This window comes from Benincasa hispida, chromosome 1 (assembly GCF_009727055.1).
Source record: "Benincasa hispida cultivar B227 chromosome 1, ASM972705v1, whole genome shotgun sequence".
NCBI lineage: Eukaryota > Viridiplantae > Streptophyta > Magnoliopsida > Cucurbitales > Cucurbitaceae > Benincasa > Benincasa hispida.
Genome location: NC_052349.1, coordinates 93,670,820 through 93,684,595, shown reverse-complemented (window position 1 = coordinate 93,684,595; position 13,776 = coordinate 93,670,820). Strand labels below are relative to the sequence as shown.

At 35.8% G+C, this 13,776-nt stretch overlaps 1 protein-coding gene across 1 annotated transcript in view; it reads left to right on the top strand.

Annotated features, from left to right (window-relative positions):
• The first annotated feature begins 2,466 nt into the window (after positions 1-2,466).
• LOC120085447 (15-cis-phytoene desaturase, chloroplastic/chromoplastic) overlaps positions 2,467-13,776 on the top strand; it is a 29,099-nt gene continuing 17,789 nt past the window's right edge. The window contains exons 1-4 of the mRNA XM_039041409.1: positions 2,467-2,662; positions 2,824-3,278; positions 3,365-3,497; positions 3,627-3,715. Coding sequence (XP_038897337.1) covers positions 3,075-3,278; positions 3,365-3,497; positions 3,627-3,715 — 426 coding nt within the window. The 5' untranslated portion in view covers positions 2,467-2,662; positions 2,824-3,074. The remainder of the gene's footprint in view (positions 2,663-2,823; positions 3,279-3,364; positions 3,498-3,626; positions 3,716-13,776) is intronic.

Genomic DNA, 13,776 nt, shown 5'->3' with positions numbered 1-13,776 from the left:
ATCAATAGTGAAGTTTTTTTTTTTTTTTTTTTTTTTTTTTAACAACTAGCCACCCAAATAAAAAATAACATTAAATTTATTTTCTTTTTAAAAATCCAACAAAAACCAAAGGTACATTATATGTCTAAAACTAGCCATTAGACATTAGGGGTGTTCGCAGGTTGGGTTGGGTTAAGTTTAAAGACTTTTTAGTCTCAACTCAATTGTGCGAGATGTGAATTTCTTCAACCCAAATAACTCTTATTAAAAAAAATAATCCTAACCCAACCATGAAATATTTGGGTTGGGTTGGTTTGGGTTCCTCGAGTCATTTATTTAAAATTTTGTTCTAAAAAGAAGTAAAATATAAATACGCAAAAATCTGATTGAATTATTTTCATAGATTGAATTAATATTAACAACTCAGTTTCAATTTATATAATGAAAATTTTCTTTATAAAGTATTAAGAAACCATCTTTAAGAGTTGTTGGAGAATAAATTATTAAAAGAAAATCATCAAATCAAATAAAATTAAAATTAACATATGTATAAATAATTATATTATAAGTTACAATTTTTTTTAAAGTTAATAATAAGGTTTAGATTCGTTTGGGTTATATTAGGTGAATCCAGGAACCAACCCAAACTATAAAATTTCGTTTTTTGAATCCAATCCAACCCAAAAGATGTGATAACCCAACCAAAACCACATAGATTGGGTTGGATTGATTGGTTTTTTCAAGTCATCGGGTTTTTTAAACACCCATATTAGACATAAACATAAAATAATATTAAATTCATTTTCTTTTTAAAACCAATCCAAAAATCAAAAGTCCACCATGCATCACTCATCAATTGCTCAAAGTGGCACCTTTCAATTGGTTCACTTTGATGAAAAATAATCTACCACGTCATCAACTCAGTTGTTTCCGTTAAGCTTATTTCACCTATATCTTCTTCGTTTGAGCTCCGATTTAAGTGATTCAAATTGCATTGGAATCATTGTTCCGACCTCTACGCAATGGACACTTCAAAACACCAAAGTTGTTAGTGAATAAGAGAAGATTTGTTATCATCAAAATATTAATTAATTAATTAAAATTAAAGGCCAAAAAGTCAACATTTGTTAATTTATATATATATATTAAATATAAAATACATCAATGGTAGCCTTATGTCTATTTGATATAGATATATCAATACGATGTATCAATATGATACATAAAGTGAGGTATATCAATGATGTGTCTTAAACTCATTTGATGTACCTATTAATGATAGGTTCGTTAGTTAATTGTAATGTAACCATGTATGTCAATAAATTGTATTTAATTAATTGTCATCTTAAAAAAACTGTTGACATATTTACTAATAGCTTGTGTTGTATAAAGAAGGCTATAAACTGCGTCAATAATGTTATATGTACATATATCAGCTACATAATAAATTGTAGTCTATCAATGAGGAACATACGACATTGATATACTCAATATAAAATATATAAAAGAGAAGCGTATCAATTATGTATCAAATATATGTAATTCATTGATATGAATAGTAGTGTATAAATGATGTTATAGATGATATATGAATGGAAGTATATCATAAGTAATATATATCAATACTCATTTGAAACTAAATTTCAAGTAACCAAGACGTAACATGTCGATATCGATAAAAATATTGAAGTCTCAGTTAATTTTTAAAAAATACCGATAAAATGTTATCAATAAAAATTTCTAAAAAAGTTGCAACAAAGTAAAAGATTTTAAAAAATAGATTAACATGTTACACTATTTTAGTACAATCGAGGTTGAGAAATTTGAACACCCAATCTTTTGGTCGCTAAGTCATACACCATGTGAGGTATGCTCACTTTGCCGCATTTTACACTTTTTAAATAAGTTAAAATATCTATTATTTATATTATACTCACATTCGTAATATTTGTTGCTTATTTTCTTATGTTTCATAGATGTTTTTTTTACAATATTATAGAAATATCGGTTCACTCTTATGTCGATGGCGACTCCATAAACATGAGAAATATATCAAGAAAATGTCGATATGTCAATATAAATTTAATACTCTAACGACAATCAGTCAAGTTCTTTTAAAATATAACATCAATGTATCAACAATATATTAGTACTAATTAAAAATAAAATTTTAGATATATCTATAATATAAATCTACAACGAATACAAGTCAACTTGAATATTTTAGCTCAATTGTTATAACAACACGTAAGTTTGGGTCTCTCTTACTTTATTATAGTACAAAACGATAACTTAAACTTCTAACTTCAAGAGAATGAGTTCATGCTAACCTCATTGCTTTTGCGATTTTTTTGACTAACATTGTTACATACGACACATAATATGTATGGTGTAACAGAAAGCGTGGATTTAAAATATTAAAAGTTATAAGGTCATCTTTTTAATTTTTCTCCATAAAGAAAACAACTAACGAGAATATTCTTCAAGGCAGGCAAAAGCCACGTAGTTGGGAAACGACCAAACAGCCTTTCATCACAATGGTAGATAAGAGGCAAAAATGGAAACTCCCCATTTTCAGTATGTGAAAGAAAAAGTGCTTTGCCCATATACGCCACTATAACTACCACTCTCCATTGAGCACAATTCCAGTGCTTGCGTACTCCTCTAATCCATTTCTCCGCAGGTAAGTGAGAATTTTTTTTCATGGGTTTTGGTCATACCCCTTTTCTTCTTTCTTCCCCACTTCAATTTCAATGTTTACTTTGGATAATTCATATACCCTTTTCGTGGAATTGATGAACTTTGTTGTTTTTATTGTAATTTTTTGTTCTGGTTGTATTTTAGAACCGAGGTGACTGGAGAATTGGAGTTATTGCTCTGGGGTATACCGTTTATGTGCTTCTAGTGTCTTTGGAGTTGGAATTGGGTTGATATTCAGGCCTGACACTGAGGAAATAGACCATTCTAGAAGCCTACAAGTGATTTCTGGTCGTAATTTGGTGGAGGGATTAATGGTTGTCTTCTTCTGTTTCTGAGCTTGTGTATTGAAAGGATTGGAGCTAAGATTTAGTTGTGGGAAGTGGGATTTTGGTGAAATGTCACTATGTGGGTCTGTCTCTGCTCTGAACTTGAGGTGGGAAAAAGGTAATTCAAAAGCAACCTCGAGATGCTTTTCTCCATTAAGTTGTAAGAAAAGCAATGCTTTAGCGTTTTGGGGTAGTGAGATTGTGGGCGATGGCTTGAAAGCATCTGGCAGACATGTTAGTAGGAAACTATCTAAGGGAAACCTACCACTAAAGGTTTGTCTTCGTTGAGAGTCCAAAATGTTTTTTTCTTGTGTAGTTGTTGAATGGAATTAGTTATTGTCATCATTTTTCATGAACAGGTAGTTTGCGTGGATTACCCTAGACCATGGATAGATGATACTGTTAATTTCATTGAAGCAGCTTCCTTATCTGCTAGTTTTCGCGCTTCTGCACGTCCCAGTAAACCATTGAAAATAGTGATTGCTGGTGCAGGTCGGGAACTCTCCTTGCCTAGCTTGACTTAACTTCTTATTGACAATGAGATAGATAATGCCGATTACAAAATGTGTTATGTCTTTTCTTTATATATAATGGTACAATCATGTTTTTTAAACTCTATAGGATTGGCTGGTTTATCGGCAGCAAAATATTTAGCAGATGCTGGCCACAAACCTGTTTTACTAGAAGCTCGAGATGTTTTAGGTGGAAAGGTATGCTTGGCAGATGTAATATTGTTTGCTTATTAATTCTATTATAGACTATGACTATCTATTTTGCCAGAATTAGTTGCATAGTGTATTTCTCTGAATATTTTGTATAGAACTTGTATATGTATGCGCAGAGTCTTCAAGTGTTTCATTTCTTATCCACTGTACTTTAGTCAAATTTGAATCTAGCTATACTTTCAAACTATTAATCTTTCTGAACAGTTGAGTCTCTTATCTTGTTAATCATTTTAATGGCATATGCATCATTGACTCTTCAGTTATGTTTTAGGAATTTGTATTTTGTTTAACAAAATAGTGAAGAATACACTAGGGTATCTTGGAGCAGAGCCCTTTCCTAGGCCATTAGGTGAGGCCTCTTATATTCTTTTTTTCTCTCCTCCAAGAAAATATGATTTTTTTCACTAAGAAAAATAGGGTTATTTGAGGGTCTACTAAGATCTTCTATAGTACATGAAATACCCAAATCTGCTATCCTGACTTGCACACCCCCATCATACAATTGCCCCTCACATCACCCCCTGTTCAGTTACCATAATTAGTTGTAAAAGGTTAATTAATGCCTAAATTAGCGCATATGATAGACTTGGAGTAGGAGGTTTATCATTATCTTAATCCCCAAAGAGCTGCATTGTCCTCAAGGTGGATGTTGGAAAGCAGAGTGGAAATATGATTGTGAGTTCCTATGTAGCATAAAAAAAGTGGTAATCACATAAATAGGGAGTGAATTTACACCAGGAAAGAGAAATATATAACACGTATTCAGAAAAACATGGGAAGTCTGAATCTTTGTCTTCAAAGATGCAGTTGTTTTGTTCAATCCAAATTAGCTAATGGTAGGCTTTGATGATGAAAGTCCATAAAATTTCCTTTTCCTTCTTGAATGGGCTGCCATTGAGCAGCATTTGAAGAAGAATGAGAAGATCATTTGGGAAGACCATGTGATAATTGAAGGCTGCCAGGATCCTTGTCCAAAAGTATTGTGCATAATCACAAGTGATCAGGATGTGTAGGAGGGATTTACAGCTCTTATGGCAGAAAGCGCACCAACTAGGGGCAGACACAATCCATGGGGCTTTTTTGAGCAAAATGTCAGCTGTATTTATGCTTCCTTGGCTAACTTCTCAGGGATAGAATTTGATATTTTTAGGAATTGGGTCCCCCCAAATGTTCTTGTACAAGTCTGCATTGTGTAAACTGCCTTCAGAGGCTAGATGCTGTGATAGAGATTTTGCTTTGTAGTTACCCAATTTGTCAAGGTTCCATTTCCATTATCTTCCACCAAGGATGGGCCTAGTTGGGGTTGTAACAAGGTAGAGATAAAATAGACCACTCAAATGATCTTGGGTTCATTTAGGTGATGTCTCAAACCAAGGTTCCATGAAGCATTTTCTCTGCTCCATAAATGGCAATAGATGCTTCCTTGTGATTAGAGAAAGCATAACGTCTTAGGAAGGCTTCCTTTAGGGAAGAAATGCGAACCCAACTATCTTTCCAAAAGGAAGTGGATTCTCCATTTCCAATAATGCTGACAACATCATCAAAGATAAAATCCAGCTGTTGCACAATATATTTCCATGCGCCTTTGGATTGCTTTAGAACGCTTCGTTCTGGAAGGAGAGATGAATCATATTTAGCAGTGATTAGGCGCCTCCATAGAGCATTCTTTTCCCTGTGAAATCTTTAAATCCATTTTGACCCTTGGTTTTTGATCTTGAGATCAGTTAGTCCGAGACACCCTTCATGTATTGGAAGTTTTACTTTCTGCCAATTAATCAGATGAATGCCCTTTTTATCCTTGTCACAGTCCAGAGGAAGTTCTTGTAGAGTTTTTCTTACCTTACTTCCCTCATATGACAATGAAATGCTATTTGTAATCTCTCATGGCTATTTCGGTCTTTTTGCAATTTCATACGATCACGGACCAAGAGTCTCTCATAAAAAAATGGAGCATAAAAAAAAGGAGTCTGCCTGTTGCATCAGAACTTTCATGACAATAAGAATGTGTTAGTATGCCTTGAACCCTAAACCTAATTAGAATTGGTATTTCATATATTTAATTATTTAATCTTTTCCTTCTCCACTTAGGGTTTAGAGAAGTTCACTATATAAACTCTCTAACCTTATAGACATTATTTGACAAATTCTTTATTTTCTGTAACATTCTCTCTAATAAAATTGTTCTTCCTTTGCCTTGTGGACGTAGTTAACATATTGTTAGTGAACCACGTAAATCCGTATGTCGACTTTTTCTATTTTTTTAACGTTTTTTTGTGTTCTTTAATTGTCGATTTTGTAACAAACTGGTGTCAGAGCCTATTTGTTAGGGTTTCAAAATTCCGCATTTGTTCAAAAATTAAAGATGTATCGCTTGAATGTAAAAATTGACAAATTCATCGGGAGAGCAGTGCAGTACGGGTTTTTCAGGGATAACTTCCACAAAATTGTCGACTGCCAGAGTTTCAATCATTGGATTGTGCTGAATTTTGGCCAGCCTTTTGGGGACACATAGGGTCTCGTTTTGAACGGTTGGATCATCATTTTGAGCTCTGATTTTGTCTATAGTCGCTGCTGAACAGAATCTGTAAAACTGCCGTGTAGTTCGATTTTTTCAGGGACAGCTTCTACAAAGTTGTCGATTGCCAGATTTCCAACCATTGGATCGTGTTGAATTTTGGGAAGCCTCTTGGGGACACATGGGGTCTCATTTTCAATGGTTGGATCGCTGTTTTGATGTTTGGTTTTGTCCGTAGTCGCTGCTGAACAGAATCTGTAATATTGCAGTATAGTTCGGTTTTTTTCAGGGACAACTTCCACAAAGTTGTCGATTTCCAAAGTTTCAACTACTGGATTGTGTTGAATTTTGGTCAGCCTGTTGGGAACATATAGGGTCTTGTTTTGAACAGTTGGGTCGTTCTTTTGAGCTTTGGTTTTGTCCGTAGTCGCTACTGAACAGAATCTATAGAACTGCAGTGTAGTTCGGTTTTTCAGGGACAATTTCCGCCAAGCCCTTTTGCATTATTTGCCTCCGTCAACCGACGGAGGAAACCTGTTGCCCATACAAGGTTTTTTCTGTCCACGCGGTTGCCGCCATTTGAAAGTTTCCTACCGTTGTGGTTTGTTCTTGGAACTCGTGGAACCTCTTTTTTCTGCTGTGGGTGTTTGCCAGCACCGTTCGTGGTTGTGGCTCCCAATTGGCTGTTCGTGGGTTTTGTTTTAGATCTCCCTATAAGGATCTTTGTTTCTAGCCTAGAAATTCTTGTTTCCCTTCATTATAGGTTTCTGTTTCCTGGCCAGATCTGCTAATTTGATTTGGAAGTTTTTCTTTGCAAACTTAAGTTATTCGTCATTCTACCACCTTGAGTTTGAGGGAGAAGTTTGAGTACATCTGACAATATGTTTTATGTTGTATTTGGTACATTTGTTATTTGTGAGAGAATTCAAGTCAAGGTGGAGATTTGTTGGACTGCCTTGCTGAATGTTTTGAATTGTTAATGGTTCCTTATGGGACATTTTGAGGCATGAGGAAGAAGTCTGAGTGCATTTGACAATGTGTTTTATGTTGCATCTAGTACATCTGTTATTTGTGGGAGAATTGAAGTCAAGGTGGAGATTTATTAGAATGCCTTGAATCCTAAACCTAATTAGAATTGGGATTTGTTGGAATGCATTGAATCCTAGACCTAATTAGAATTGGTATTTGATATATTTAATTATTTAATTCTTTTCCTTCACTTAAAGTTTAGAGAAGTGCACTATTTAAACTCTCCAACCCTATAGACATTATTTGACAGATATCATATTTTCTGTAACATTCTCCCTAATAAAATTGTTCTCCCTTTGCCCATGGACGTAACTAACATATTGTTAGTGAACCATGTACATCTATGTGTCAATTTTCTCTATTTTTTTACGTTCTTTTATATTCTTTAATTCTCAATTTCGTAACAGAATGAGTTGGGTTGTCCCTAGAATTATTCTCAACTGTGAGCTCCTTTGGCAAAGGAGTGATATTATGTGTATTATTGAACTTACTAAATATTTTTATTGCTTTTATTTAATTTATATAATAAAATGTGGAAAAAGTAAATGTGCTTTGGGGTTTTGTCTTGGGCTGGTATTGTTTTTACTATGAAATAATTTTCCCATTCTCCTTTTGTGCCTAGATAAATTAGTGGCTGCTACAGCTTGTAAATATAGGTTTTGCAACTTTATTTGAGAATATTACATCATATATGGGGTGGGAGATTTAAACCTAAAACCTCTTAGGTAGGGATGCCTTGACCACTCAGCTCATGTTGGAAAGTAAAAATTTTGCAATTAATAAACTTCTATTTTGAGTTTACTTCAATTACCCATGGCCTGGTGTAGTTGGGAGATACAAATTATCAGATGAATGGTGGTGTAGTTATGTAGAATCAACTTGTAAGCCACTAGACTAATGTTCCACCACCAAAGATAGGCTAAAGAATCTTGTTGTTACCATAGTTTTCAGCATCTAACAAGAGTTACTTGGACGTAAGCATTTCTCCCACCATAAACTGGACGTGAGTGTTTCTTGTCTACGTAGGCACCATTTTCTGCTAGGGACAATTCAAATGTTCTTTCAACTCACTTGTCATAGCATTTCTATCATAGGTGTGTATTTGACTCACCTCAAGCATGTGGATTAAGAAGAAGTTGAGGTCTGCTATAAAAAACTTGAACGGATTGTGCTCGAGAGAAGTGTAGTAATGTAGGTAAGTTTCCAATCATGTATTTATGACATTTGTTTGTCAATCCATTTGGAGTAATGCTCTTTTTTAATTTCTTCTTAACGCCCCCTCCTCTTTTCCCCCCATTTTTCTGGTATAAACAATAACTTTCATTGAGAGAAAATGAAAAAAAATACAAGGGCATACGAAAAAAGTAAGGCCACGAAAACACCCCTACAAAAGGAAGAGGTTCAACTAAGTAAAATGTTACCAAGTTAATATTTACAAAAAAGCTTTGAAATTGACGCCTAAAGGGACACATGAAACCTCACTAAGGACCAACATCACAAGGGTCCCTATCCCTATCTTTGAACACTCTATTGTTCCTCTTTCCCCAAATATCCCATAACACTGCACACAATTCTGCAAACCACAAAAAAACAACATTTCTCTCCGAAAGGCGGATGAAGGAGGAACTCTCCGATCGTCGCATAAACGTCCCTTTGACCGGCAATCCGTACATCGAACTTCTACAGAAAGCAACTCCACACAACTCGCTTGTATTGATAGGTCCGAAGAAGATGATCCAGGTCTTCTTCCACCTTCCGACAGAGAATACAGTAGATAAGCCCCACAAGCAAGGTCATCCTCCTAGCAAGCCTTTATAAAGTGTTCACTCGACCTAGCAAAACTTGCCAAGTAAAGAATCTAACTTTCTTAGGAATCTCAATCCTTCAAACTACATAAAAATAGACTCCCAAATGGGCGAAGGATTCAACAACAATCCGAAAAAGGATTTACAAAAAAATCCTTCACTAGGATTTGGACTCCAAATGTGAACATCCCTCCTCCCACCACCCTAAAATTGCACAGGTTCTCTTGAAGAAATACATAGGAGCTATAAAGGATCTCTTAAAAATACGCTAGTAAAATTGTTATCCCAGCAAAGAATAATGCTATAAGGAAACTTTGGAAGGGGTAGGATCTCTTGAAGAAATACATAGGAGCTACAAAGGGGCGTTAACAGAAGGAAAAAGGGTGGTGTACCACCGCAAAGTAAGTTTGGATCCTACCCTTTTGGTTTGAATAAAATCCATTCACCTCTAAACTTTTAAACTCAAGCTCTCTCTCTCTCTTCGATAGGAAACGAAGACTTTTATTGATATTATGAAATGGAATACAAAAGATGTCCTATCTGATAATAATTATAGGGGAGACAATTTGCTCCAAGTAAGTGCCAAAAGAGATTAGTTCCAAAACACAGTTTATGTTGCAGTTCTTATTTGTGAAAACGTGGGCATTGTGTTCCAACTAAAGGTTCCAAGTAAGTGCCAAAAGAGATTAGTTCCAAAACACAGTTTATGTTGCAGTTCTTATTTGTGAAAACGTGGGCATTGTGTTCCAACTAAAGGTTCCAAGTAAGTGCCAAAAGAGAAGTGGATTGAAGTGGATTGAAAAAACTAGTTTTTGTTGCTGTTTTTATTTGTGAAGATGTGAGCATTGTGTTCCAGCCAAAGGTTCCAATAAAAAGCTCGAAGATGATTAAGCCAAAGGATCTTTTTATCCTTTTGGAGAGGATTCCCCAAAAGAAGCATGGATACAAGAGTGAAGTTATGTCTCAATGTGTAGCCAAGAAATGTAGACTTTCCATGTCTATGAGTAGAACAATCTGAAATCTAATATCTTGAGTGTTCACATCATCAATTGTATACTTCCTAACCCCTCCCCTATGTAGCTGTACTAATAGTTGTACTTATTAGTTACACGGGTCCTGTCATTCCATGCTCGAATTATAATTACCACTATTGCACCTTTTTCTTCTCCATCTATATAGACTTGGAGTTTAGGGTGTCTATCTTTTTGAGAGGCAAGGACACGTTTCAAGATGCAAAGTGGTGGGTAAAAAAGGTGGTTTGTGCAGGCCTATGAAGATGCTGTTGTTGGGAACCATCTTATGTAATTTATTTAATATATATTATTAAAAGATAGAAGAAAAGAACATAGGATTGACGTGAACCTTAGTACAGGGAAAAAAAACCATGGTATGAGGATACTTTTTATTATTTTCTGCACACTACATACAAGAGATGACAGAGATATAAATAGGCTCTAGAAAACCCCAATACAGAAAAGGAAAAAATTAGGGCAAAGTAAAAAGACTAAAATTCCCTTGGGGCTAAACACATAACAGACCCTTATTTTCAACTCTCTCCCTCAAGTTGGGACGTAGATATTAATTAGACCTAACTTGCTAATACAAGAATCAAAACTTTGCCTGAATAATCCTTTGGTGAGAATATCAACAACTTGTTGACTAGAAGGGATGTAAGGAATACAAATACTGCCACTGTCCAGTTTTTCTTTGATAAAGTGTCTATCGATCTCCATATATTTTGTCCTATCATGCTGCACAGAATTGTTGGCTATGCTTATAACCGCTTTGTTATCACAATAGAGCTTCATAGGTAGATTATTGTCTTAGTGAAGATTCGACAAAACTTTCTTCAACCAGATTTCTTCATAGATTCCCAAATTCATAGCTCTGTATTATGCTTCAGCACTGCTTCTAACAACAACACCTTGCTTCTTACTTCTCCAAGTAATAAGACTACCCCACACAAACGTACAGTACCCAGAGGTAGATTTTCTGTCTATAACAGATCCTGTCCAATCAAAGTCGGTGTAAGCATTAATGCATTTTCTGTCAGTTTTCCTGAACATAAGCCCTTTACCTGGAGTTGTTCTTAAGTATCTCAGAATCCGATTCACATCTTCCATATGTCCCTCGTAGCGTGCCTGGAAAAACTGACTTACCACACTGACAGCGTATGATATATCTGGTCTAGAGTGAGATAAGTAAATCAATTTTCCCACTAGACGCCGGTATCATTCTTTATTAACAAGAACTTTGTCAACGGAATCTCCTAGCTTAGCATTGAATTCTACAGAGGTGTTGGCAGGCCTACATTTAGTCATACTCGTTTCTTTCAACAAGTCAAAGGTGTATTTCCGTTGAGAGACAGAAATCCCTTCTCTTGATCTCGCTACCTCCATTCCAAGGAAATACCTTAGACTCCTAAGGTCCTTAATCTCAAATTCATAAGCCATTTTCTTTAAGTCTGATAATCTCAGCAGCATCATCTCCTGACAAAACATTATCATCTACGAACATAGTTAAAACAACAATTTTCCCTGATTCTGACCTTTTGTGAACAAAGTGTGATCAAAGTACCCATGAGTAAAACCTTGGGACTTAACAAAGATAGTAAACTTGTCAGACCAAGCTCTCGGAGACTGTTTCAAACCATACAAAGACTTCCTGAGTTTACAAACCTGATGGTCAAATTGAGCTACAAAACCAGGGGGAGGACTCATATAAACCTCTTCTTCCAATTCACCATTTAGAAAAACATTTTTTACATCAAGTTGATGGAGAGGCTAGTCTAAGTAGGACTCGAACTGTATTTAGCTTCGTTACAGGAGAGAAAGTTTTAGTGTATTCCATAGGTCTGTGTAAACCCTTTAGCCACCAATCTGGCCTTGTACCTGTCAAGAGTTCCATTAGACTTATACTTTATAGTGAACACCCATTTGCACCCAACAGTTTTATGCCCTTTAGGAAGAACCAATGTTATTGTTATTGTACCCAAGTTAGTAGTGAATGCCTTAAACTTAGAAGACAAATTACTGTAAGATAGAAAGCTATGCATGTGATACTTAGTGCATGACCTGGTGCCTTTTCTCATAGTAATGGATGGTGGTCACACTCTGTTACCTAAGGCAAAGCCTCACCCTCTTGCATTTTCTCCTAATGACTCATCACTGCCTGCAACTCTGTCATTCTCTGAAACTATCATATTAGTTCTGTCACTCTCAACCATATCACACATATCACCATCAACACATACATCAGTATTATCAGGAATAAGAGTACCTTGAGCTGGTGCTGGTTCCGATTCATGGATCGGAGCCGGTGGAGCAACAAGTGACACTATTTCCTTTTTGAGATTCTTCCTGTAGTATGTTATCTATTGGAATTGTTTAGTAGGTAGGACAGTATCATCCGTACGCAAGATGGGTTGGGAAGAAGATTAATAGGAACCAAAGATATGGACCAGTTAGCCTTTTCACTAGTATTCTCCCCCTGAAAATGACTAATAGGGAAGAAAGGTTTATCCTCAAGGAACGTTACATCCATAGAAACAAAGCACTTTCGTGAAGATGGATGAAAACACTTATAACCTCGCTGGTGAAGAGGATACCCAACAAAGACACATTTATGAGCACGAGGGGTAAATTTAGTGCGATTAGGACCATGACTATGGACAAAGGCAGTGCACCCAAACACCCAAAAAGGAACATCAGGAATAAGACGCGTTGTTAGGTATGACTCTTTAAAGCATTCAAGAGGAGTTTGGAATTGGAGAACAGGGAGGCATCTGATTGATAAGATGGGCTGCAGTCAGAACATCTCCCCATAGGTAAGAAGGGAGAGAAGTGGATAGCATGAGAAACTGTGTAACCTCAATAAGGTGACGATTTTTTCATTCAGCCACTCCTTTCTGTTGAGGGGTATAAGCACAGGAGCTTTGATGGACAATGCCTTTAGAAGTCAGAAACTCATGAAGGGTGTTGTTAAAGAACTCACGACTATTATCACTACGAAGGATGACAATTTTAGTGTTAAACTGAGTTTCCACAGTAGTATAAAATTGTTGGAATATCGATGGTACCTCCGATTTATCAGTGAGAAGAAACACCCATGTAAGATGAGTGTGATCATCAATAAATGTCACAAACCAATGTTTCTCGGAAGAAGTAGTGATGTTTGAGGGACCCCAAACATCACTATGGATAAGAGTACATGGCTGGGAAGGTCTGTAGGGCTGAGATAGAAAGGTGACTTGATGCTGTTTTGCACGAATACACACGTCACAAGACAAAGAGGAGATATCAACATTATGAAATAAATGGGGAAATAAATACTTCATATATTGAAAATTCGGGTGACCAAGACGAAAGTGCCATAACATATAATTTTTTTCAGAAGTTGAAAAACAAGAAGATAACAAACTAGTCCTATAACTATTCCTAGAGGAAGCATTATCGTTAAGGAAATAGAATCTCCTATTATGCTGGGCAGTGTCAATCGTCGTTCCCGAGCTCAAGTCCTGAAAGAAAACATTATCAGGTGAGAAAGCGACTTGACAGTTCAGATCTCTAGTTATCTTACTAATAGATAGTAAATTGTAAGATATTTTAGGGACATGCAACACATTCTGTAAAGTTAAACCCTTAAAGGAGAAAGATGTCCCTTTCTCGCATAAGGAGCAAAAGACTCGTCTGCAATCC